Below are 27,937 nucleotides of genomic sequence, written 5' to 3' on the forward strand. Positions count from 1 at the left end.
TAGCCTCTACTCTTTGTTGGTGATGGTTAGACATTGCCTTGTGCTCTGCTATAGCTACAAAGTGCTCAGAAAATTAAAGTATACAAAAATTAGTAGGTCATCTAACAGATTGTACACTGTAAAACCGGATAGTTCATTTAACTCAAAACATTTGAGGAAACTAATTACCTCAAAATTTTTAAGTTGAGAAATCAATTTCTTTACACCAAATACACCAAATGCGCAGTTCACTGGGTCTAGTTGACGTTCCTCACACCACATGACAAAAAGCCACAACTGGAGTGCATACAATTTCCTTGTGGATGGTGCTCTAGTGTTTAACATGGTTTCTACAACCTCAGTTGTGAGACCAGAATCTATGAGCTGGTGCCCCTCAGGGGCCAGACGCACAGTTTCCATAGTTCTGGCCGAGGGTGAGAAATCAGCCCTCTGGCTTGAGACAGTAGATCCACTCTAAGGGCTCAAATGGGGCACCTGACAGACCTTCCAGGACCACAGAAAGGTCCCAGGAAAGTATGAACCTGCAGATGGGCCTCAGCCACCTGACACCACACACAAACCTCAAAGTTAGAGGATGTTGCCCCAAAGAGGCTCCATCAACAGGGGCATGGCTGGCCAAAATGGCGGCCACGTACTGTAAACCCTAATTGTAGAAGGAGCCCACCCCACTGAGAAAGGTTCTTGTAAGAACTCCAGGACTGTAGCTACTGCGCAGTTCACTGGGTCTACAGTGGATCCCTGCAGATGGGAATCTCCCAAGGAGTGCCATCTAGCAGGGATATTATCTCTGAGAACCATATTCAAGCTGGCCAATAAGGTGCTACTAGCAGCAGACATAGACTGTCTTGGCGAACTCTCGCTGGAACTTGTGGGAGCAGAGCGATCGGGGGAAAAGCATACAGCCACATATGCACCATGGCACCTCGGCCACATATGCACCATGGCGTCCAGCCCTAATTGGAGTGAGGGTGAACCCCAACGGGCCGTGTGTTGTCTCCTCGGAGGCGAACACATGCAGTCCCGCCTGGCCAAACCTCGCCATATGCACTCCACCACTTGTGGATGGAGCCACCAATTCCTGGGCCTCAGCCCCTTTCTCAGCAGGATGTCTGACCCCATATTCCCAGAATGTACATGGCACTCACTGACAAACTTTCCTTCTGCCCTGGTGGTCAATATATGAGACCACCGGTGTGGTCTGTAAACACATGGTGACCTCTGAATTGAGGAAGGAGGAATTTCAGTGCTAGACATATGGCCCACATTTCTAGGCAATTTATATGCCGCTCCAGATGAGGGCCGCACCAGATACTGTGAGCTGGACAGCTGTCTAAGACCGCGCTCCAGCCCATGAGGGAGGTGTCTGTCATTACCGTCGTGCGCTAAGGAGACACCCCTAGAGTGTGACTCAATGGCAGAAATCGGGGACACTAAAATTATCAGAGCACGTAGGCATCGCCATGTGACACTGATTATTCTCAGAGGTTTCGTCCTTGGACAAAACCCCAAAATTCTCAGCCACCACTGAACGGTCTCCTGTGCAATAGGCCCATAAGCTCCAATAGTCTCCCAAGATCCAGCTTTATCTTGCTCAGTGTTGATAGGATTGACCCTACGCATGTTGGGTATAGAAACGCCGTCATCGTAGTAGAATCCTTATAACCCCTAGAAAAGTTGTCCACTGCACTGGGGAAAGCATACTTTTCTGAGGTTCAACCTGAGCCTCAAGCTCTTCATGTGGGTGGGAACAACATCTCGATGTTGAATCGCCAGTTCCCTGGATCGTGTTAGAATTAACCAGTCGTCCAGGTAGTTTAGTACACGGATACCCTGGAGTCACAATGGAGCCAGAGTGACATCCATGCACTTTGTGAAGGTGTGAGGGGTTAAAGCTAGCGATATTTCTATGTGGAAATATGTACCTTTTAAATCTATCATCACAAACCAGTCCACAAACTGAATCTGTGGAACGATAAGTTTGGGCGTCAGCATCTTGAACCTGCATGTCCGAAGAGTACAGTTCTGATGATGCAGATCTAAAATTGGCCCCATACTCCTTTTTTTTGCGGACCAGGTAACCCTTTTCTACAGTAGACAGAACCCATGGAGACCCATTTGACCCGGTAACCCTTTTCTACAGTAGACAGAATCCATGGAGACCCATTTGACAGTAGTTTCCATGCTGCCAGACAGTCTTTTAGTGACGTTAACTATTACACATTGTATTGGAGTGAAAGCATGAGATTTTCCTTGCCCTGTGACAGCTTGCTGACCAGAGAACACTGAAAACTTGGGACAGCCTTGGCTAGGGGAGGCCCTGCAGTAGCACTGGGGGCTAACTGCACTAACAACCTCATGTCCCCTGATACGTCCCTCCACGGCCCCTCAGGACCATTCTTCTTTGCCTGCTTGGCCTTTATGACCGTTCTCAAATTAGGCCTGAGAGCCTTTTCTCATTTGTAAGTCACTTTGGATAAAAGCGTCTGCTAAGTGAATAAATGTAATGCAAATGTAAATGTGGGCCTAGGAGCAGACCGCGATTGTGGCCGCCCAGTTCCCCTGGCTGCCTGCGGGGGTTGGCGGGCTGCCATACTCACCTTCTGTGTCTCCCTCGCACTAGTGCTTGCCCGGGCTTCACTCGTGGATGCCCAGGTGAACTCAACACAACAGGGAAGGCAGAATGCCGCCATATGTCGAGCTCACTCAGCAGGTCTGCTTGGTAAGCCTACAACACTGTCATTGTCTGCAGTGACCCACTAGCAAGACTATTACTACATAGGCCTTGCCCACCAATGCAACGGTGGCCTTACATGGTTACAAGGCCCTTAATTATCTGCCGTCGATGGAGAGAGGTAGCTCGCAAGCACCTCCTCCACCTTCAGCACAGATAAATAGCCATGCTGTTCATTCCCACAATGGCCGAATAATCCAACATCGTCGGGGTATAAATACGTCTTATGAATGGTTTTCCCCCAGAAGCCTGATATTTTGTCATGCACTTCTGGAAGACAGGGGAGTTTCTGCAGTGTGAGGGATGGATCTACTTTCAGTAGGGAGAAAAAGGCTCATCCAGCCTTAGTAATCACTTCAAACAGCTCTTTATATGCTGCTCTCAGTTTTTAGTACACCCTTCTGGCTCCTCGGAGTCAGAGAGAAATTATTACTATTATTTGTGTGTGTGTGTGTGTGTGTGTGTGTGTGTTTTCCCCTTTTGACTTTCCATAGCGGAAGGAGTCGCCGCGACGCGAGCTCCAAAATCCAGTAGAGAGCTGAACCCGAAAGAAAGAGCAAGACATAGAGCAGCGCTCGTCTCCGGTTCCTCTTCAAGATCCATAAGAGATCCCCCGAACCTGAGATGGCTAGCTGCCTCGGCAGCGGCCGGCCCAAATCCGCTAGGCTCCGAAACCCAACTCGCTTCGGCTTCCGAGGAGAGCGCGAGCCGAGCTGCTGAATTTAGGCATTACCATGCGCAGCCTCTAGAGGCCGCCATCACATGCTAGACCTGTAAACACTTCACCCAGACAGTGTGCACTATTCCCTGTGATGAAACGGGAGCAAGGCGTAATACGGCTTTTTTTTTTAAGGGATAGAAACGTTCTGAGATTTTGAGAAAAAATAGCGAAGAAATGAAGCATCTTTTTGTTTCTTTACACAAACAACTAACATGCAGTCTTTCGCTGAAGATATTAAGGCTGATGGCGCGGTTCACAGGTGCCATATATATATATCATGCGACGCGCTTAATTGCCACGTCACCTGATCATGGCAGGCCTATAAATAGGCATGATTTTACTCAAGCTTCAGACGCCGGTCACACGAAAGGGCGCTCCAGTAGTGTTATGCTAAACGCAACGTTGAAGTTCCCTTTGAAAGGGCACGTATCCTTTTTTTACAGTGTAGTTGCAATGTGAATTTACAAAAACTGACTACTACTGGAGCAGTTTGTTAGTTTCTTAACAAGCTTATATGGTAAAATATGTAATCAAGCTTATAAGGGTAAATAAACATTAAGAAAAAAAGAGACTGTTTAGAGTGTCTTTTTCTGATTTTTTTGCTCTCCTTCAGCAAATATATCCACAGCTTCCAAGTAGTGTTTACTCCAAGTGCAGCCCACAGGGTTCTGTATGACCGGACACTTTAACTACAGCCTGCTGCATGCTCACTCTTTCTTTCACATGATCCCTGTTTAACATGCCATGCAATGAACTCTATATGTGGTCATTAATTTCTGTAGAAATAATGTTCAGCATTTCTCTTACTCTATTTCTATATTTCTCTCTGTCTTTGGTTATGCCTCCACAACCCCCACCCCCACTGCCAACTCCCAACTCTTGCAGACTGACCAGGACTAGGGAACGTGTCACATGTCGAATGCATTCAAGAAAGTATCATTCATGCTCTGAGGCTTCACCTGCAGACCAACCACCCTGACAACACCTTGCTCTTCCCCAAACTCCTGCAGAAACTTGCTGACCTTTGGCAGCTCATAACGGAGCATGCACAGTTAGTCCAGGACATTAAGGAAACACAGGATGCTTCTCTCCATCCACTACTGCAGGAAATTTATAAGGATATGTACTGAACATTGAACTACAGGGTGAAGTTGTTGGTGTAGCGGGATGTGAGGTAGCCTATGCCCAAGTAATGTCCTCTATCTTCAGGACTGCAACAAGAGGATTAACAGATTAACCTGCTAGCAGATTAATTGATTAAACTGTATGGTTGTACACTAATATGCAGCCCCAGTGGATAAACGAGCAAAACTGTAGTTGTATGCAGTGCCTTTTACTCCACATGTTGTGGATTCACTACAGGGAATGATAAAGCTGAGTGCAAAATTTTGCATACCCTTAGAAATTTTACTAGTAGCCAGACATTTCATTTCTTGTGTTTCACACGTTTGTCCGTTAACTACAATGTCAAAATTATGTATGTTACTATAAAAACATGCATATTTTGTACTATAAAAATACAAAAGTAAATGAAAAATTGTATCTCGTTTCATTAATTGGTAGGCCCACCTTTTGTCTTTATAATTGCCTCTGAACATTTGGATCCTGTCAGTTTTAATATTGGCTCCACCTAGTCCAATCTTTGCCCATTATTCTTGACAAGTCTGTTGTGACTTTTTTTTAGATGATTTCTTTCTTCAGACACAACAATCAGCCTACATGCATGTCTTTGGACTGGGGGAGGAAACCGGAGTACCCGGAGGAAACCCCCGCAGCACGGGGAGAACATGCAAACTCCGCACACAAAGAGCCACAGGAATCGAACCCCGACCCTGGCGGTGTGAGGCGAACCACTAAGCCACCGTGTGCCCTGTTTGGAGATGTTTCTGATTCTTTGGATACACCGCATTTAATGTTTACTTTTTTCTATTTTCTTGTAGATAAATCGTAGAATAGATACATTACATTTCTTCCATTAAAATGGATCATAGGCGATGCAAACATTTGCACTAAACTGTATGTATATGTTAGGACTGTTAGGACTTATTTGCGTATTTAATGCCTTCTGAGAGCAGCGTGTGACACAAGGAAAATGTATTCATTATCTGTTCTGAATATGAAGTGTGATTTTCATGCCATGCTAGAATGCAGCCTACCCACACAGCCCTCATGTAGGACCAATACGTCGTTTTAAATGGCATAAAAGACCATGTATAGTAGTTTTGTACTAATATGTACAGAGTGTATAGCACTCCAGCTGTTATCAAAGGATGTTATTTATTTATGAAAATAAGAAACCTGTGTAGTTAAATAAAATATTTTTTTTTAATTACTTTACGATTGTCTCAGAGGTAAAAATTTAAACTGCCAGTCTTTTGTGTGGTAATAGCACAATATGGTGAAAGCTATATCATTTACAATTCTGCTCAGTAATTACACAGGAGTAAAGTATGTGAATGTTTGTTTATTATTATGTGTATCAGGAAATATATTGTATATATACTCAGGGAGAGTCAGAGTCTTATTACTCTGACTTATGACTTATTACTCATCTCACTATAACAGCAGGTACACTACTATAAGCACATATGTTAAGGAAATTGGTTATAATACTTTTAAATAAAAGATTTTTATTGGTTTTAATGTTGTTCTTTGTGGAAAAAAAGAAAAAATGTTTGTGTTTGTATGTGAAGGAACCGTGGTTAAACTGATTAATGTGTAGTTCTATATAAAACCTACTCGAATTTAACAGCCTAGAATCTGCAAACCAAAAATAAATATGTATATACATACCATTATGAATAAAGTATTACTATGATAAATAAATAAATAGGTTGTGTATGGAGTGAATATGTGCTCAAGCGCTTCTGTGCGCTAAATTTTACTGCGCTTGTTTTGGAATCAGTCCCAAACCTCAAAGCCTTCACGCCATTTTCCAGTGATCTGCACAACATGTAAACCAAGTACTTCCGGGTAGCGATGCTGTAAAGATCAACGTAAGAACTGGTTGTCCGTCTGAATATTGTGTTACTCTAACTAACTAACGTATAGACGTACATAATACAGACTGAATAGATTAATTAATGGAATATAATCGTTGTACTGTAGTGTTTGTAGAGCTGTTTCTACAAATGTTTATTTCTGATCAGGCGTAATATCTGCCCCTTTCTAAATGAGGTATTTGTAGGGGTCCTTGCGTTTTTAACGGTTTTCGTGCCACCTGTGAACAGAACAGAGCAGGACAGGGCAGGACAGAGTAGTGTCTTCTAGCTATATTGCTTCGTATTTAATACTTTCAAGCAATTATTTTAGGGAATATGCACACTAGGATATTCTTGTTGTCATTCTGTTCACCATAAATTGAAGAAAGATTCTGATATAATCGGTTTTTGCTATTTTTTTTATTTTTTTTTAATTTTCTATTGTACAGTTAGCCTGTTTACTTTGTTTATTGTGAGCTAACCCTTCGCTAAGAGACTATGGGTGGGTTGCACCAATAAGTATTCAACTTAAATCTCGATTAAATGGAGGTTTATCTAGTAATTCTGTTGCACCAAACTTTAAACCTTGTTTAAAAATAAGAAGGCTTACATTTAAACCATCACTTTAATCCTGGATTTAATTTCACAATAAACCTGGATTAACTATAATCTTGTTGCTCCATTAAATTTAAACTTGCTATTGAGGAGGTTTAAATTGTCAAAATGGCAGCATTTATTTGCTGGATTGGAGAAAATTCCTCGCAGAAAAATAAGTGGAAAATAACTGTCTCAACCCTGTTCAGTTTTAAGATGTTGCTGATCAGGTACCGGTTCAGCAAGGAAATTGTGATTAGATTAAATAAAAAAAATGAACCTGTAATTAGCCATGGCAGTGACCAAAATGCAGCCATACCACCCATGCTCCAACTTTTAATAGCCTTGCACTTTTATGCTACTGGTTGTTTCCAAATGGTGGATGGGGACCTCTTTTGAATACATAAATCAACTGTGAGCAGAATTGTTGGAAGCATATCAGGGGCAATTGCAGCCTTGAAAAATCAGTTTATAAGATTTGCCCCAACAGGAGAAACATCTGCTGGATTTTATAGAAGAGCTGTTTTATCCTGGAGTTATATGCACAATTGACTGTTCTCACGTTCCCATTCAAAACTCAGGTGGAGAAAATGGAGAGCTGGATAAGAACACGCAGGCTCATGGATAATTATGAGACACCGACACGTCATCGAAGTACCATAGTACAATGCCACATCACCGCCTGTGACCGAGATTTTAAACCAGGAAGATGAAAATAGCAGAAAAAAGCTAAAAATTAACCAGCTTTCTCCTACAATTCAACTTAACAGATGCTAAGATTGTCTTATATGATGTGCGATACAAACCTCTGTTAAAATCTCAGAAAATGTAGTTTAGTGCTCATGATGCTTTAAAACTTCTCATCTGTGATCTGACTGTAATTTAACTTCTTATATCTTATATATACTACTAACTTATACATACTACTGCTGTGTCCACTATCATTTCTATTTCTTACTATTTCCCCCTTCTGCTGTTACTGTTTACAGTTGTCTCCATGTTGTATAGGACAAATCCAACTCCTGAATTCCTGTTTTCTTTAATACATAGCTGCTATAACATGCAACATGCATGAAAGAGCTTTGTGATTTGTGATCCCAACCAGCTGAGGATGAAAACCTGGACATGCTGCCCTCCTTATTTGAGAAGAAAGAGGGTCCGGATCCAGAGAACTCCTCAGAAGAAAGTGAGCACAATCATACCAAAGAGGACCAGAAAGGTGAGATTAGTTTAATTCCTGGATGTGGGACATTCTTCGCTACAGATTTGCATTGCACTTGATACTGAATATTGAGATAAATCACTTACAGATAAAAAGGAGTTGGTAAAGAGACATCCATCCATTCATCCATCCATCTTCTACTGCTTTATTTCTTTTCAGGGTCACGGGGAAACCTGGAGCCTATCCCAGGGAACATCGGGCACAAGGCAGGGTACACCCTGGACAGGGTGCCAATGTAAAGAGACACTTTGCTGTTTAATATATATTAAATAACATTTTGCTGTTATTTCCATTGACAAGTGAACCATATTGTAACTATACACTGATCAGAGGTAACATTAAAACCACCTACCTAAACTTCACTTCACTTCAATTCAATTCAGTTTTATTTGTATAGAGGTTTTAACAATGGACATTCTCAAAGCAGCTTTAGAGAAATATATAAATTCAGGATATAGATTTGAAATCTATGAATTTATCCCTAATGAGCAAGCCAGAGGCGGCTGTGGCAAGGAAAAACTACCTGAGACGATATGAGGAAGAAACCTTGAGAGGAAACGCACTCACAAGGGAACCCATCTTCATCTGGGTGACACCGGATAGTACAGTTATAATTAAGTAAATCCCTTCTATAAATGTGCTAATACTACATGCTCAAATAGTGCAGTTGTGTAACCAGGAAATTCATTACAGTTTCTACATGAAGTCTGTTTTGTTGAACTTCTCCACTGTTCACTGATAGAGACTCAAGTGCAGAACTGTTTGTGGTAATTGCAGTCCTAAAGCTGTAATAGCAAGTGTTGTCCTAGCCATGACAGCATAACTGTTCATATGAATTGTGGTCCAAAGCCATCTTTATGGTTTTTAAGTGGGACCATCCTCAGCGATCTCAATGATCTTTAAGCTGTACCATGTGGGGACATCGTCAGCAGCAGCATGCAACTTCCAATTGATGAGAACTACCCCCAGAAGTAGGTAATCGGGATGGATCAGGCAGGTCTGGAGAGCAAAAGGGGTCAGGATCACTGGTATCTCAGGATTATCATGTGTATTTCGACAGAAGGAGAGAGAGAGAGAGAGAGAGAGAGAGATATTATTAGGTATGCTTATTGTCCCGTAATGGTTAAGGACAATGTAGTTTGCATGAGTGCAAGCAGGGACTCTGGCAAGACTAGCTATGACAGCATAACTAAGGGACAGCCAGAAGGTAACACAGACACAAAGGCACCCTGTGACATAAGCAGCCAGCCACTCCACCATCAACAAACTTGGGTGAACTTTGGGCCTATGAGCCCTCTAGATCTGCTCCTTTACCTAAGAAAAAAAACAGAACCTTGTGGAAAACCAAACTTTACCTCAGTATGCATAACAACATTTTCTAGTCTATCAAGGAGAATAGTATGATCTATAGTATCAAAAGCTGCACTAAGGTCAAGTAACACAAGCAAGGAGACACAACCCTGATCAGCGGTCAGTAGAAGATCATTTACTACTTTAACTAACGCTGTCTCTGTGCTATAATGAGTTCTAAATCCTGACTGATACATTTCATGAATGTTATTCCTATGTAAGTACGAGCAGAGCTGCTGTGATACAAACTTTTCTAATATCTTGCAGATGGTTTGTCACTGTTCTGAAATGTTAAAAAATCTTAAATCTTAAAATCTTCAATTTCATCCACAAAAGGCTGGTGTGGCTGCAGGCTTTCAGCTTGGGAGATTGATGTTGGCCTATAGCTGGAAAGCTGATGGGGTCCAGGTCAGGTTTTTTAATCAGGTGTTTGATAGCTGCTACTTTAAATGATTTAGGTACATAGCCAGTGCTAAGGGAAGAATTTATTATTTTTAGAAGGTGTTTGATTAAGTCTGGAATAATCTGTTTTCAAGAAACATGTACAGTATCTCACAAAAGTGAGTACACCCCTCACATTTTTGTAAATATTTGATGATATCTTTTCATGTGACAACACTGAAGAAATGACACTGTGCTACAGTGTAAAGTAGTGAGTGTACAGCTTGTGTAACAGTGTAAATTTGCTGTCCCCTCAAAATAACTCAACACACAGCCATTAATGTCTAAACCGCTGGCAACAAAAGTGAGTACACCCCTAAGTGAAAATGTACAAATTGGGCCAAAGTGTCAATATTTTGTGTGGCCACCATTATTTTCCAGCACTGCCTTACCCCTCTTGGGCATGGAGTTCACCAGAGCTTCACAGGTTCCACTGGAGTCCTCTTCCACTCCTCCATGACGACATCACGGAGCTGGTGGATGTTCGAGACCTTGTGCTCCTCCACCTTCCGTTTGAGGATGCCCCACAGATGCTCAATAGGGTTTAGGTCTGGAGACATGCGTGGCCAGTCCATCACCTTCACCCTCAGCTTCTTTAGCAAGGCAGTGGTCGTCTTGGTGTGTTTGGGGTCGTTATCATGCTGGAATACTGCCCTGCGGCCCAGTCTCCGAACTGAGGGGATCATGCTCTGCTTCAGTATGTCACAGTACATGTTGGGATTCATGGGTCCCTCAATGAACTGTAGCTCCCCAGTGCCGCAGCACTCATGCAGCCCCAGACCATGACACTCCCACCACCATGCTTGACTGTAGGCAAGACACACTTGTCTTTGTACTCCTCACCTGGTTGCTGCCACACACGCTTGACACCATCTGAACCAAATAAGTTTATCTTGTTCTCATAATCCATGTCCTTAGTCTGCTTGTCTTCAGCAAACTGTTTGCGGGCTTTCTTGTGCATCATCTTTAGAAGAGGCTTCCTTCTGGGACGACAGCCATGCAGACCAATCTGATGCAGCGTGCGGCGTATGGTCTGAGCACTGACAGGCTGACCCCCCACCCCTTCAACCTCTGCAGCAATGCTGGCAGCACTCATACGTCTATTTCCCAAACACAACCTCTGGATATGACGCTGAGCACGTGCACTCAACTTCTTTGGTGGACCATGGCGAGGCCTGTTCTGAGTGGAACCGGTCCTGTTAAACCGCTGTATGGTCTTGGCCACCGTGCTGCAGCTCAGTGTCAGGGTCTTGGCAATCTTCTTATAGCCTAGGCCATCTTTATGTAGAGCAACAATTCTTTTTTTCAGATCCTCAGCGAGTTCTTTGTGGTGGCTTGGTGGTTAAGGCTCTGAGTTACTGAGTGGAAGGTCAGGGGTTCAAGTCCTGGAACTGCCAAGCTGCCACTGTTGGGCCCCTCTACATTTGCTGTCTGAATTTATCTTGAACACAGAATTAACTTACACACTCTACTGTGGACTAAAACTGTGTGTGTGTGTTAGAATGAGACACAATCGTGTCATCAATAAACAGACAAATGAATGTAGCTGAGTCCATTATTATTATTATATAAATATAAAGTGTAAGTGATTCTTACCTCAGTGTGTTTGAATCCTAGTTCTCAAAATGAAGTGTGACCAGTTACACACAACATGCTGACGACTAACTCTCTCTCTCTCTCTCTCTCTCTCTCTCTCTCACACACACACACACACACGCTCACACACACTACTTCCTTATACTACTGTTTCCTTATTCTGTTACATGTAGATTATTTACAGATCATGCTTCATTATACACATCTTTTTGTCTATTTTATTTGTTTTTTTAGCATATTCTTACACTGTACTGTGAATAAAACAACAATATTTAATTTTAAATTCTGAATGTGAATTAAATTCAATTCCATTTATTTGTATAGCACTTTTAACAACAGTCAGGGTTCAGAAACTAGGGGTCACTTGATTTACAAAGACAGAAACTCACAATCTGCTCTTTTTTGCGATATTTGATTTAATTTACAAATAAGTAAACAAATATCAAAGCCATCGTGTGCTAATATTTTGAAAAGTTACTGAGTCACATTCAGATAAGCCACATTTGAGTGTATATATTTAATCTCAGAACAGAAAACGATAAATTACCCCATCCATCTACCTCCCCTAAATAAACTAATGTTGCATTTCAAATCACATACTTATGTACTATTTTATACCGCTATTGAGTTCTAACACTAAGCGAGTTTACTATTACATTTGGTGTCTGAATTATAAAAACCCTCTCATGTTGCCTTCTCGTTACTAATGTATACGCCTGAAATACCCTTAAAATATAATACAAACTTTAAAAGAACCATGTGAAACACTTGACCTTGCTGTGACTTTGACCCTTTTTATTTCAATTCCAAAATCTAATCAGTTCATCTGCTGGTAACAATCATGATTCCATACAAATCCTACAAACATTCACCCACTTGTTCTTGAGAAATCATGTTAACGAGAATCTTGGATGGACATACAGGCAGACAACACAACACCTCTACAAACAAGGTTTGGGGTCCATTTTGGGCGTTTGCCCAGAAAGTATGGGAACCCCTGAATTAGGTCCTTCAGAGTAATTTCTCTTTATAGGTTAAATATAAAAATGTCAGTAATCATCATCCATCCATCCATTCTCTGTACTGCTTATCCTACACAGGGTCGTGAAGCCTGGAGCCTATCCCAGGGAATTCGAGGCTCAAGGCTGGGGACACCCTGGACAAGGTGCCAACCCATCACAAGGCACAATCGCACACACATTCACACACTACAGACAATTTGGAAACGCCAACCAGACTACAACGTATGTCTTTGGACTGGGGGAGGAAACCAGAGGACCTGGAGGAAACCCCCGAAGCACAGGGAGACATGCAAAATCTGCACACACATCATAATATTAATAATAATAATAATAATAATAATAATAATAATAATAATAATAATAATATTTATTTATATTGATTTTGAGTCAAAAGTGCTTTACTCACTTTTCTCAAAAAACACTTCCGTATTCTTATGTCTTGTTTATATTACCGTGTGTGTTTTTGTTTTCATTCATGTCCTGTCTCCCTGTCTCGTCACTGACTGTATCCTTCACGTGTCATGATCTGTCTCACCTCTTCCTTGTTGTTAAAAAAAACTAAAAATAAATTATAAATGTGTCATGTGTCTTTTAACAAGATTTCACTCACACAAAACTAAATTAAACCCCTTTATTGTGTACAGTCAATTAAAATAAAACAACACAGAATCAGTAACACATATTTGTATATGTATGAATCCAAATTTCAATAGTGATGCTCCTTACAGATTTCCAACAGAAATACAGTTCCCAACATTTTCAGGACAGATGAGTTTATGCTTTGTGTTATATTGGTAACATATTTTTTTTTTTGTATTATTAACTTCAGAATAGAGAAAAAAGAGAAGCTGGTGAGAGAATAACTGTTTATATCTGCTATAATGTAAGAGAGAACAGGAATTAATTTGCTTCACTGATGATCCACAACATTAAATGTAACTATAACTGATTAAAAGTATGACATGTCAAAATTTAATAAATGAAAAATTGGAGTCAGATTGCTGTGGTGTAAGAGGAATAAAATATAGGTTATAGGAAAATAACCAACTTCGAAGTGATAACAATAACTTCGCTTCATCACACCACCCCACTGTTAATTCTTTCAATGTAACAGCAACACACACAGTGATTATTCCTGATGTGGCTGAAAATCTAGTGATGAAAACGGGCAGCTTCTCAGGCGTTGTTCTCTGAAACACAAACACAAAATTCATCAGCTCTTTATAAAGGTCATGTTTAAAAACCTGAAGCAATAAATGAGGTTAACTGAATAAAGTTAATAATTAATGTTGTGATATCACCTCTGTTAGTCTGCAGAGAGTCATATGCAGAGTTCTGTACAGCAAAGAACCTGACATAAGTATCTCCTCTCTGTAGAACCTTCACATAATAAACATCATCATAATCATAATCATCACCATCAGCATCATCATCATCATCATCATCATCATCATCACTGTCATTACCATCATCATCATCACTGTCATTACAATTATTACCAAAACAGTCAACACCACCACCGTCGCCAACATCCCCATCAACATCACTGTCATCCCTCATCATCATCATCATCATCATCATCATCATCATCATCACTGTCATTTCCATCATCAACATCACTGTCATTTCCATCATCATCGTCACTGTCATTTCCATCATCATCATCACCATCATTACCAAAACAGTCATCACCACCACCATCGCCAACATCAACATCATTACCATCATCATCCTCATCATCATCACTGTCACCATCATCATTAATATTTATTTTGGACTCACCTGTATCTCCCTGGACAATCTAGAAAACAAATGAAATATAAACATTTTATTCATTCATCTATAAACTGAAGTCTAAGATCATAAACTTTCATTCTGCAATAAAAAAATTGTTACTTCTATTTTTCTGACCATTCTTAACTGATTTTAACTAATGTTTAATTCACTGTGAGTTGTATAAACTAAATCTGTGACTCACTGCTTTGATTTGTAGATGAGAAATCCAATAACACCAACACACAGAAGGAGAACCACAGAGAGAGAGGGAACCAGATAAGGTACTGCGGTGTGTCTGGGTTCTGGAAAATAAAACAAAAGTAAGATTAAACTATGAAAAACATACATTTTATTAACCTGCTCCAGCTACCTACCTGAAATGATGATATTAAGCAGGTGTGTGTCATTGCCCAGGTTGTTGGAGCCAACACACTGCAGAGTGGGCGTGTCTATAAATGACTGACGGATGGTAATAGCGCTTCTTAAACCCCTGTTACACACAGACTCCTCTTGGATAGATGTCGCCTCAGACGGAGAGACAATCTGACCAGAGAGATGCCAAGCCAGTTTAGGAGACGGATTTCCACGAACCTCACAGGAACACATGATCAAATCATGAGCACTGTTACAGCTGGAGAACGGAGAGACCTGAGGAGCATCTGAGAGAAACACAAGGAGAGACAGGGTGTCTACAGGTCCTTAAAAACTCTTCTTCTGAAATTACATTTTACACATTTAAACCATTAATAAGTCTTAAATTGTCTTACATTTTAAGTTGCATGATCTTATATTTTATGCTTCATAAGTGTCTTTTAATTAACTTTCTTTTGTGTCATTTAAAAAAATAAAATAAGTAATAATAATAAAAAAACTCCTGACATGTCGCACACACATTATTCTGGGTCGGTCACTTGCATGACAGAGGAATATGCGGTTAAGCTAAAAGCATCATCTACATGGATACATGTCAATTTAATCCAAAGTGGCTGGAGAAGAGCAAATTCTTGTGCTGGCTTAGACCAGTGTCTGCAAACTGCATAATATGCCGTGAAACATTTGAACTCTGTACAAGGGGAATCAACGCAAGTGAATCACATTTGCAGCCCAGATATTATGCAGTTTTCTATTGCTGACCTTTGTTCACCAGTTCACAGCAGCAACAACATCTGATATTCATTCCTGATTCATTCCCAAGATTAACTGATTAAACAAGCTGAAAGCCTGCAGCCACACCAGCCTTTTGTGGATGAAATTGAAGATTTTAAGATTTAAGATTTTTTAACATTTCAGAAGAGTGACAAACCACCTCTCATACAAATGCAATGATGGAACCGATGATGTACTGTATTTAAAGACGTTCCCAAATTCTGAGTTACTGCAGAGGTTTCTGTGTGGAAGGGATAAGGCAGCATGCATAGTCCCCTCTGAATGTATTGCAATGGTAAGACCAATTCTATTGTTTTTGCTAAACACTGAAGACATTTGGGTTTGAGATCAAAAGATTAATATGAGACTACAGATCAGAATTTCAGTTTTCATTTCCTGATATATATACACCTATATATCTTAAATAACTTAGAACATGGCACCTTAGCTGAGCAAAGGTATAGGGGTTGAGTATAGGTTGAGTATAGGTGTAGGAGTCTTAAAGTAAATAACACTTATTATTTGGTTTCATATCTCTTGCTTGCCATAGCTGCATCAAGCTGGTGACCCACTGACATCAACAGTTGCATTCTTCTTTTGTGATGCTTTCTAGTCTTGAGGCGCAGCTTCTTTTAGTTGATGTTTGTTTCAGCGGGGTTCTCCCTTCAGTCTCCTGTTCAGGAGGTGAAATGTTACTCAACTGGGTTAAAGTCTGGTGACTGATTTGGCCAGTCTAAAATCTTCCACTTTAAGAAGCCTTTATTTGTCACATATGCATTACAGCAAGGTGAAATAGATTTTGTCACATATCCCAGCTTGTTAGGAAGCTGGCGTCAGAGCACAGGGTCAGCCATGACACAGCACCCCTGCAGCAGATATGGTTAAGGGCCTTGCTCCAGCACACAACAGTGGCAGCTTGGCAGTGCTGGGGCTTGAATCCCCAAACGTATTGTCAGGACCCCAGAGCCTTACTCGTTGAGTCACTACTGCCCATTTTTTCCTTTTTCTCTGATGAAGTCCTTTATTGTATTGGCGGTGTGTTTTGGGGTCATTGTCTGGCTGCATGATGACATTCCTCCCAATTAGACTGGCAATTAGACCCTACCCTTTTTTGTTGGTGATGTCACCAACATCACCAACAATGTGTGGTGATGTTGGTGAAAAAGAAATTTTGTTTTTCTTCGCAGCTCTCACAATGTTTCTGTCATCAGCTGTTGTTGTTTTCCTTGGCCGACCCATGCGATGTCTGTTGCTCAGTACACCAGTGCCTTCTTTTTTTTTCAGGACAAATTGTTGTACTGAATATACCCGATGCTTGTGCAATGTCTCTGATCAAGTTCCTCTCTTTTCTCAGCTTCAAAATGGCTTGTTTTCTCCCATATGAAGATCTCTGGTATTTATGTTGGTTTATCTTTTTAATTACAACATTTGCAGTCTTCACAGATCAAAACCCAAGGCTCAAACCAATAGTAGACATTTAGAGTTATTAATTGTTTAAACAATCTAACAGCGCACACCTGTGATACAAAATACACCTGTCAGTCACATGTTCCAATATTCCTGATGAATTGAAAAATGGGTTGGTTGTCTAAGTTGTTTAAGACATCTAGAGGGACCTCACTGGGAGCATCACCACCTGGTATGGGAAATGCTGTGCTAAGGACTGCAAAGTCCTGCAGAGGGTGGTAATGTATCACCAGGTCAGCATTACCCAGACTGCAGGACATCTACACCAGGCGGTGCAGGACAAGAGGAGGAAGGATCTTAAAGGATCGCGCACATCCCTACAATGGTCTGTTCCAGTGACTGCAGTTGGGAAAGTGCCTCTGCAGCCACATGGCCGGGACTGAGAGGGTAAGGAGGAGCTTCTCCCCCAGGCCATTAGAACCTTGAGCTCATGAACAACACCCTCCAGTTCCTCTGCACGTGACACTAATGCACACACAAATGGCACCTGAACATATGTCACATATGGCATATTTGCACATGCTCAGGACACTTTGGTATATATATGTGCATATATAATGTACATTCACAAACACACACATGAGGTGGCTGTGGTTTAGGTGGTAGAGTGGGTTGTCCACTAATCACAGGGATGGCAGTTCGATTCCTGGCCCACATGACTCCATATACTGAACTGTCTATGGGCAAGACACTGAACCCCAAGTTGTTCCCAATGGCAGGCTAGCGCCCTGCATGGTAACTCCGCTGCCATTGGTGTGTGAGTGTGTGTGTGAATGGGTGAATGAGACAGTTTTTTAACCGCTAAGGTTAAAAAGCACTATATAAGTGCAGACCATATACCTACACATATATGTATTTGTTGTATGCTCTTGTTTTGTACTGAGCTGTCCATTACGCTATGTCCACTGCTATATTGTCTGTATAGTGTGTATGAATGTCTATCAATTGTTTTCGTTATGCACAGTATTCAGAGATGCTGCATCTCATTTCACTGCACCTTTGTATCTGCTACCAATGTGCATGGGACAAATAAACCTTTGAATCTTGAGTAATGAAGCTGCAAGAAAAGAACTAAGAACTGTTTTGGATTTTCTTAAGTTAAGGAGTTTTAAAAGGGGTTTGTGTATAAACTTCGTAAGTACTCACACAGAACATCCAGGAGGACAGATGAGGTGTGATCTCCGTGCTGGTTTTGAGCTCTACAGTAGTATAGACCACTGTGTGTAGAATCAGTGGTGTTGATGGTGAGATGGTTTCCGGTTCCTATCTGCTCTCCGTTCTCTCTGTACCAGGTGTAGTTCAGCACTGCTGGGTTTGCATCACTGCTGCATCTCAGAGACACTGAACTGCCCAAAAGCACTGAAGCAGATGGAGACGCTGATACTGACGTGTTTCTAGGACCATCTGAGGGAGGAAGAACAGGAGGTTGTAATATAGAGGTATGATGGTAGAGCAGTTTCAATATAATCTGATCTTTGGGTCTATTCCCAAAATATGTCTTTTTGGATTTGGTAAACTTTAAATGATTTTTCAGAAATTTTAGAACTGAGGAAGAAGGAATTTCAGTGCTAGGAATATGTCCCACATTTCTAGGCAATTTAAATGCCGCTCCAGATGAAGGCCGCTCCAAAGACCGTGAGCTGGACAGCTGTCTAAGACCCAGCTCCAGCCCATGAGGGAGCTGTCTGTCATTACCGTCTTGCACTAAGGAGACACCCCTAGAGAGTGACCCAAGGCTAGAACACGGGGACACTTCAAATTCTCAGAGCATGTAGGCATCGCCATGTGACAGTAATTACTCTGAGATGTTTCGTCCTTGTACGAAACCCCCAACTTCTCAGCCACCACTGAAACGGTCTCCTGTGCAATAGGCCCAATGGTATGACGTTGGTTGCTGCTGCCATAAGCTCCAAGTGGCTGGAGGAGATGCCAAGATCCAGCTTTATCTTGCTCAATGTTGACAGGATTGACCCTACGCATGTTGCGGATAGAAATACCCTCATTGTAGTAGAATCCTTATAACCTCTAGAAAAGTTGTCCTCTGCAATGGAGAAAGCATACTTTTCTTGAGGTTTAACCTGAGCCCCAAGCTCTTCATGTGGGCGAGAACAACATCTCGATGTTGAATCCAGTCCCCAGTTCCCTTAATTGTGCTAGAATTAACCACTCGTGCAGGTAGTTTAGTACAGTGGTTTTCAAAGTGGGGCGGCCCCCAAGGGGCCTCAAGAATTTGGTGTGAAAAATAAATAAATACATGATTTTCTCTTTCTCACTCTCAGACAACCACACGCACACACACACAATCAATTCCTAATCGAATGTAATGTAAAGATGCAAGATGTAATTATTAATTTTTTTAAAAGGGGATATATTCAGAAGTCTGTATTTTTAATGTGTTTTAAAGACATCTTGGAAAAGGGGGACCTCAGTCAAATGTTAATGCCATTTGGGGGCCTTGCCCTGGAAAAGTTTGGGAACCACTGGTTTAGTACTCTGATGCCCTGTGGTCGCAATGGAGCCAGAATGACATCCATGCACTTTGTGAAGGTGTAAGGGTACAAAGCTAGCCGGAAGGGAAGAACCCGATATTGGTATGCATTGCCTCCAAACGCAAAACTCAGGAACTTCCTGTGACTGGGCAATATTTCTATGTAGAAATATGCATCTTTTAGCTCTGAATCTGTGGAACGATAAGTGTGAGCAGCAGCATCTTGAACCTGTATGTCTGAAGAGTACGGTTCAGATGATGCAGATCTAAAATTAGATGCATACTCCCCTCTTTTTTGTGGACCAGGGAATAACGGCTGTAAAAACCTACCTCCCTCAGGGAACAGGGTACATGTCCTATGGCCCCTTTCCTGCACTAACATCAGTCTCTGCTCTGTGCTGACGACTGTGGTGAGTACACCTTTGAACCGGGGGGGAACAAGCTCTGAACTGGACCCGGTAACCTGTTTCTACAGTAGACAGAACCCATGGAGACACATTTGCCAGTAGTTTCCACACTGCCAGATGGTCTTTTAGAGATGTTAACCTTTCCACATTCTGTTGGAGGGAAAGCATCAGGTTTTCGTTGCCCTGTGACGGCTCACTTACCAGAGAACACTGAAAACTTGGGTCAGCTTGGGACAACTAGGGACGGCCCTACATTAATACTAGGGGATAACTGCCCTAATAACCTCATGTTCCCTGATATGTCCCTCCACGGCCCCTTATTTCCTTATTTCTTGTCCCTCCTCCTTTGTCTGCTTGGCCTTTATGACCATTGTCAGATCAGGCCTAGTAGCAGGCCATGACACTCACCTTCTGTGCCTCCCTCACACTAGTGCTGGCACGGGCTCCACTCAACACAACCGGGAAGGAACTGGCTGATTGCCACCGTATATCGAGCTCACTCAGCCGGTCAGTCTGGTAGGCCTGCAACACTGCCGTTGTATACAGTGACCCAAAAGCAAGACCCACTACCACATAGGTCTTGCCTACCAACACTGCGTTGGCCTTACATGGCATGGATGGCAAACATGCATTTTCATAACCAGTTGATCTTGTTATGAAAATGCATGTTTTGTTCAGGTTGTGTAACCTTATAGAAATTTCTTGAATTACATTTCTGAGAACTTGGCACATAAAACTAGTTCTTTTTAAATGATTTCTCCTTTTTTCTTCTGGACATGGCTTATTTTCACTGACCTTATAAATCAGTAAATGAACAATGGGGAGATGGGATACAAACTAATTCAAATAGCGACACATTTAAAAATCATGAAAAAGTGTGTGAGGGGAGAGAGAGAGAGAGAGAGAGAGAGAGAGACAGAAAATCTTGGCTTGTGGCCCGCAATCACTACAATGATCTGGGCCATACACCTCTATCCACAATCAGCCCAAATGTTGTTTGCCGTCACATTTGCAGTGCCATCATTGCCACACATGGCCCACACTGAGGCCTGATCCTGAGGCCACATTTGGCCCAAGACCGTCCGCTATGTGGGAATTAGTTACGTAAAATAAAGCCCAAAACAAGGCTGGAATTCTACAACACTGTGGCTAAGACTCCAGGATAAGGCTGAGAACAAACTAGGTGAGTTTCTTAAAATTTATTAATGCTCAGCCCATGTTAATATGACCCATGTGACATAGCATTAGCAAAGCTCCAGCACTGTACTCACACTGAACATCCAGGAGGACAGATGAGGTGTGATCTCCGTGCTGGTTTTGAGCTCTACAGTAGTATAGACCACTGTGTGTAGAATCAGTGGTGTTGATGGTGAGATGGTTTCCGGTTCCTATCTGCTCTCCGTTCTCTCTGTACCAGGTGTAGTTCAGCACTGCTGGGTTTGCATCACTGCTGCATCTCAGAGACACTGAACTGCCCAAAAGCACTGAAGCAGATGGAGACGCTGATACTGACGTGTTTCTAGGACCATCTAAAGGAGGAAGAACAGGATTTAGGAGACTCCATGAATCATTAAAAGTGTAGTGAATGTGAAGTGATTAATCAGCACTCACACAGAACATGTAGTATAAAAGAGCTCTGTGCCGATTTGGTGATCTCGTTCTGGAGCTGGTAGGTGGCAGTGCAGGTGAACGTGAGTCCATGATGAAGGTGAGTAGCGGTGAAGTTCAGCTGAGAGGAGCTGAAGCTGGTGTTGTGGTTCTGCTGCTGTCTTCTCTCCTCAGGCAGGAAGTTCCATGTAAAAGTGGGTGGCTTTAAGAGACATGGAGGAGCTGGAGCAGAGCAAATGAGACTCACTGAAGTTCCCTCCACCACCTCATTTTGGTCCTCCACCTCCCCCTGATCCTCCTTATACAGTGTTATTGAGGGTGTGATTGGAGAGTCTGAGATAAACACACAGTATCACATTAGAGATGAGTTTTAAATGTGTTCCAGTGCATCATTAGTGTAATTACAGTTACACTGTACACACACACTGCTGCAGATCTCACCTCCCACTCTTACAGACACTGATGAAGATAGATAATTGTATTTCAGGCTTCCTGAAGTTTCTAATCTAAAGTAATAATCTCCACGGTCACTCTGTCTGATGTTGTAGAAGACGGTGGTGCAGTTCTTCATGCGGAGGTCTCCTATAAGTTTCCCTTCAATCTGATTCCCTTCAGTTTCTTTAGAGTTAAAGACTTTGTTATAGTAATGACTTGTGCCGTCTTTTAACCAGATTCCTGTAGGATCTTTCTGGAGGTCTCCATCATATTGTTCTTCAATCTCATAACTGCAGGGTATGAGAACACAGAGTCCTCTCACAGCTTCTACACTCTCTGGTAGACTGATGGAGAATTCTCTACACAAAACACCTGCACACACACACACACACACACACACACACACCACAAAATCATTAGTACAGTAAGACCCAATGTCATATATCAAGGAGGGAACTCTGGACTTCATTTCCCAGCAGCCACTGCACCATACCACATCATTGTCACATGACCACCTGCACCTGTATCACATTTTTTGTTTAACGTGCACTCCTATATATAGCCACTGTTTGCACTACTTCCTCATCTTACGTATTGTATATCCATCATCTTTCTATGCTTTTCTCCACACTTCCGCGTTTAGTTTTTGCCACAGTATTTTGCCTGGTGTTATTGGGTCTTTGTTTTGTTGTTTGTTTGTTTATTAAATGCTTGAAGATCTGCGCTTGCTTCCGTATCCATCTTTGTAACGTGACACACAAAACAAAATCACTACTGTAACACAAACACAAAACTACCACTATACTAGTTATGCTACAGAATCACACACTAATAAACAAAGCACTCAGTTCCTGCCATTATCAGTTCACAAATTAAAATCAACTTTCACACAAACCTTGAAATAGAGAATAAATGATGACAAGTTTCACTGCTGATTTCATTTTTCTGTTCATGAAAGATCACCTGGAGAAGAACCATAATGAGAAATGATCTCAGTTAGACAGAAAAGTACATGCAATCAACAACACGATTAGTACAAATGTTTCAACATACTGTAGGTTAATGTGTGTATGATGTCATTTATTGATACTGATTAAAAGGGAAGTTTAAGATAAACTCTAATTACAGTTCTTTTAGTTATTTTGTTGTGGGTGTGGCCAATTTAACACTTACCTGTTAACAATGTGTATGCAGATGATTACAGATTCACTTTATTGTTCACTCTTATTCACATATAAAAATATTCAATGGCATCAGAAGTACAACTCATTTTGTATAAACATGTGACACTATCACTACGATTTCTGTGGAGTTTTACATGGAGAAACACTTAGGCTCGGTATTTAAAAAATTAGCACATGATTTCACAGGATACTTCACTCACTCATTTCCTGTTCACACCCCATACACACTACATAATACCCTATAATGATTGGATTGTACTGTAGATTCTACCTAGTGCCCTACATTTCTAATTTTTTTATATTACCACAGGAACAGCATCTTGTTAATTTTTGTATGTTGGAAATTAACTACTTTCATGTAGCATCACTTTTAGGGCTTAAACGTTCGTTACGAAAAGTGTAATTATATATTGGATACATCTGATAAAAGGGACAATAAAGTATGCCATACATTACATTGCATGTACTCAGACTTTTTTTCTGTTTTTTCATAAGTTTTACAGAAACTATTTACAGTAGGTGATTGAAAATCAAACATGGGATCTTAAAATGTACAGTTTTATTGCATTTTATTGTTGAGTACATAAATATTAATAACATTAATTCTAACAGCTCTAAATGTTACTGTCATGATCTTTGTAGCTAACACTAGTTCAGTCTTAACTTCAGCTTAGACTAAGGTTAGAATTTAATACTATGAGATGTGAGAGGTAAATCCTAACAAATGACAGTAAATACATCCATTTCTGAATAAAAAGAGTATGTAACACAGGGATCATATGTCTATCATTATATAATTATTCTGTATTAAACTGGAGGTATATATATTTATTCATGTCATGTTCAAACTTGGATATTAGCATCAATAACTGTTGTAAATGGCATTTATATTTTAGTTATAAAAAAATTACATCTTCAGCTTGTGACATGTAAACAAGGTATTTTTAACTAAATAATATTCGACTGTCAAAGTACCTTTGTGTATAAAATAACTTGTAATATACGTACTAAACCCGTCACCATACTGCAATTTAAAGTGCAATGGAATTAAGTAGACAAAAAATATCCAGTCCTTCTACCTTATTTAAAATCTAATTATACTAGCTTGCTTTGCTATGACGCAGTGCCATACTGTGTTTATTGGTATCCAGGCTAAACACTGTCAACTTTCAACCACAAAAAGTTCAATTTTCACGTGTGAAACAGCCAATCCTGCAACAACCTTACTTCACCTTTCACACCAGCCACAAGATTTCATTACACAGCTTCAAAACATTCATTTTCAGCTGAATCAGCTGAAATGTTTACAAAATTATATCTTTAGATACTGAAAATAATTTAGCTGTAGGTTTCATTTAACTTCACACAGTGCACACCATGAATCAATTACAGTTTTATAATAATTTTGATTTAATATGTTAAATATTTAGGACTACCCTGCATGAAATACCATAGCAACCACTAAGAATAGCAACCACTTAACAACCACCTAGAATACCAACCGCCTGGGATACTACAGAAACCACCTAGGCAACAACCTGGAATGGTAAATGGTCTGCACTTATATAGTACTTTTTTAACCTTAGCGGTTAACCTTCAACCTCAAAGCACTTTACACTGGTTCTCATTCACCCATTCACACACACCAATGGAATCAGAGCTGCAATGCAAGGCTTGCCATCGGGAGCAACATGGGGTTCAGTGGAGTCATGTGGGCTGGGAATTGAACCACCAACCCTACGATAACCCATTATATATAATATAGTTTGCATATTATGTCACTTTACTTTTAACAGGTCTAGGTCAAAGGTCAAAAAGATACATATTACTGTCTATGTACACGTCAAAGGTCATAATCATTAAATATAATGATGACAGGTCAAAGGGTCATCATAATCAATTATAATTATGTTAAATCCGGTTCCGATGTATTCCAGACACACACACAAAGTTGTTTCCTTACCCATAGATTGTGATACACTCATGTGTTAGGCCTAGGTCAAAAAGGTCAATGATAATTATTGCTGCATGTTCTTTACCTATAGCTTTTGCTATAGCTCCGCTGCGTTCCCCACACACACATACGTCTGGTTAACAGATTTGGTACTAAATAAAACTATGTATATTTGTCTGCTACGTATCTGTTTAAGCACTATTGTAATAGCGATATAAAGAGAGAGAGATACTCATTAACTAATTCATAGACCTCCTTTCTACCTTTTAAAGTTCGTTATATATGTTTCTTTTCAAGCACTGTATACAGAATTTGCAAATCATTAGGCTGAAGGTTAAGGTTACTAACAAATCATTAGTCTGTGTGTGTGTGTGTGTGTGTGTGTGTGTGTGTGTGTGTGTGTGTGTGTGTGTGTGTGTGTGCGCGCAGAATGCACCGGAGCTACAGCAAAAGCTATAGGAATGAACATGCAGCAATAATTATCTTTAACCTTTTTTGACCTAGGCTTAACTCATGACTATTTCACAATCAATGGGGAAAACTTGTCAGTAGCACAGCCCCCCAATATTGAATCTTTTCATGCTCTAAAATTTTTTCAAATCTTCCCCAAAAAAGAGTCAGCTTAATTCAGTGCATCAGGACAAGCAGCAGACATGTTGTAAGCTCACACACGATCTTCGAAGTACAGAGGGTGGGTACAAAACCTAGAGGGTGGGTGAGGCCTTGTTCTTCTATAAACTATGGTGCTAATAACGTCACCTACCGGATCGAGCAATTTTAATTTCTTTTGTGCTGATTGGACAGGGTGTGTGTGTGTGTGTGTGAGTGTGTGTGTGTGTGTGTGTGTGTGTGTGTGTGTGTGTGTGTGCGAGAAAGAGTCATATTTTTGGTTGGATTTGTACAGAATTAATTATTAATCATTTATTTATTTTTCATCAGCCTTAGGTATATGTGTGTGCACGCGATGATTTTGTTTGGATGTGTGCGTGCATGTGTGAGTAATATTTTTGTTTGGCTGTGTGTGTGTCATATTTTTGGTTGGATGTGTATGGAAATTCAGTATGAATCATTTACTTATTTTTTTCATCATCCTTATGTATGTGTGAGCGTTTGTGTGTGTGTGTGTGTGTGTGTGTGTGTGTGTGTGTGTGTGTGTGTGTAACACAGCAGAGCTATAGAAAAAGCTATAGGTAAAGAACATGCAGCAATAATTATCATTGACCTTTTTGACCTAGGCTTAACACATGAGTGTATCACAATCTATGGGTAAGGAAACAACTTGTGTGTGTGTGTGTGTGTGTGTGTGTGTCTGGAATACATCGGAACCGGATTTAACATAATTATAATTGATTATGATGACCCTTTGACCTGTCATCATTATATTTAATTATGATGATTATGACCTTTGACGTGTACATAGACAGTAATATGTATCTTTTTGACCTTTGACCTAGACTTGTCAAAAATAAAGGTACATAATATACAAACTATATATCAGGCAACACCCTAGCAACCATGTGGAATGACACAAACTTCCTAGCAATACCCTACAAACCACCTGGGATACCACAGCAACCAAATCGCAACACCCTAGCAAAAATCTACCATAGAATATATCAATCAATATATCAATACCATACGAATCCCCATAGCCACATGTACATCTTTAAAAATGTTTGATCTTTTAATGTTTTTTTACATTTTAATGTTTAACATTTAACATTTTAACCTTATAGCAAGCTCTCTCCTGCCGACACTGTTTGTTCTTGAAATTTAATCTCAAGTTAATAATAATTATTATTAGTTAGTAATTACCAATTATTATCAGCCTTATTAAATCAGTATGGGTGGGGCATCACAGTAATCTCTGGCCAGTATTTTGTGCTTCAGGAGTAAAAAATCTAAAATTCTAACAAATGCATATACAACAAAGTGCAAAATTTAACATGTAAAATATTCTAATTAGACAATTTTTATAATTAAAAAAATTATTTAACATGTTTTTAAGAAGTTTTGTCTGTAAAGTTGAAACCTGAATATGTTACTGCACATTCTAATAATATCTTCTGTTAGCCTTGTACAATCCCGTTCCTCTGTTTAGTAAATTTCAGGATGTATTTATTGATGGAGACTTCAAAGCACTTCTGTAAGTTAGAATGAGATTCATTTCTTTTCTATAAATAAATAAATGAATACATCCAATATTACCTGAGATGTTCATCAGGAACAGTAAATACTGAAAAACGGAGAGATAGAGTGGCCTGCAGGAAGAGCTACACAACAGGAAAACAAGCCACAAGATGCCACGAAATGAAATATTTTATCGCCGCAATTCTGGTATAAGATTAGTCAGGACACTGGAGGGTTTCTGAGTGTCCAAGTTTATGACAAGATTAACTGCTTGTGAGCAGAGGGGTGGGAAAGGGGCGGAGTTTCAGCTCCCCGCAGGCGAACAATTCACACCTCTCCATGAAAATACCGACACAGAGACAAATCGGAGAGAACGACTAAAGCTTTTTTGATTGTGGGTCATTCTACGGAAATGTGCATTTTTCTGTCCTTGCACTTCACAGTACGATTACACTTGAAAAAACACTTTATTGCTACAATGTATTTATATTTTAAAGTAAAACAATGTTATTACACCTTCTTGAGCCATCAATGAGGCTATATTTGAGTGGTGACCCCTGCATCATCACCAGATAGCAACCCATCACATACGTTTCAAGGTACTAACTGAACTATTACAGATCCAGAAATGAAGGGTGATAAAATAGTTATAAAAACTCACATTTACTATTCACATACGTTCCG

General features: G+C 40.5%; 1 protein-coding gene and 1 long non-coding RNA gene across 2 annotated transcripts; one reads left to right on the top strand and one right to left on the bottom strand.

Moving 5' to 3' along the window:
* Window positions 1-6,703: 6,703 nt before the first annotated feature.
* On the top strand, window positions 6,704-8,596 carry LOC128635426 (uncharacterized). Its single transcript, XR_008398399.1, has 3 exons — window positions 6,704-6,935; window positions 8,133-8,246; window positions 8,409-8,596. It is a non-coding gene; the product is annotated as an uncharacterized LOC128635426 (long non-coding RNA).
* Window positions 8,597-13,275: 4,679 nt separating this feature from the next.
* On the bottom strand, window positions 13,276-27,515 carry LOC128635424 (sialic acid-binding Ig-like lectin 5). The gene is made up of 11 exons (XM_053688395.1): window positions 27,332-27,515; window positions 22,881-22,948; window positions 21,992-22,357; window positions 21,554-21,883; window positions 21,214-21,471; window positions 18,194-18,451; window positions 14,809-15,093; window positions 14,637-14,736; window positions 14,441-14,459; window positions 13,960-14,038; window positions 13,276-13,848 (listed from the first exon to the last, which is right to left on the bottom strand). The coding sequence occupies exons 2-11, from the start codon at window positions 22,936-22,938 to the stop codon at window positions 13,835-13,837; spliced, it is 1,767 nt and encodes a 588-aa protein (XP_053544370.1). The 5' UTR covers window positions 22,939-22,948; window positions 27,332-27,515; the 3' UTR covers window positions 13,276-13,834.
* Window positions 27,516-27,937: the final 422 nt, after the last annotated feature.

This window comes from Ictalurus punctatus, chromosome 19 (genome assembly GCF_001660625.3).
Source record: "Ictalurus punctatus breed USDA103 chromosome 19, Coco_2.0, whole genome shotgun sequence".
In the NCBI taxonomy this organism is placed as follows: Eukaryota; Metazoa; Chordata; class Actinopteri; order Siluriformes; family Ictaluridae; genus Ictalurus; species Ictalurus punctatus.

Excerpts from the sequence above, each read along its gene's own strand:
- LOC128635424 (XM_053688395.1), bottom strand. The coding sequence starts at position 22,938 with ATGAACAGAAAAATGAAATCAGCAGTGAAACTTGTCATCATTTATTCT. Across the intron at positions 21,472-21,553 it reads TTTTATACTACATGTTCTGT|ATGGTCCTAGAAACACGTCA; the intron begins GTGAGTGCTGAT and ends TTCCTCCTTTAG. Across the intron at positions 14,737-14,808 it reads GCTTAATATCATCATTTCAG|AACCCAGACACACCGCAGTA; the intron begins GTAGGTAGCTGG and ends TTTATTTTCCAG.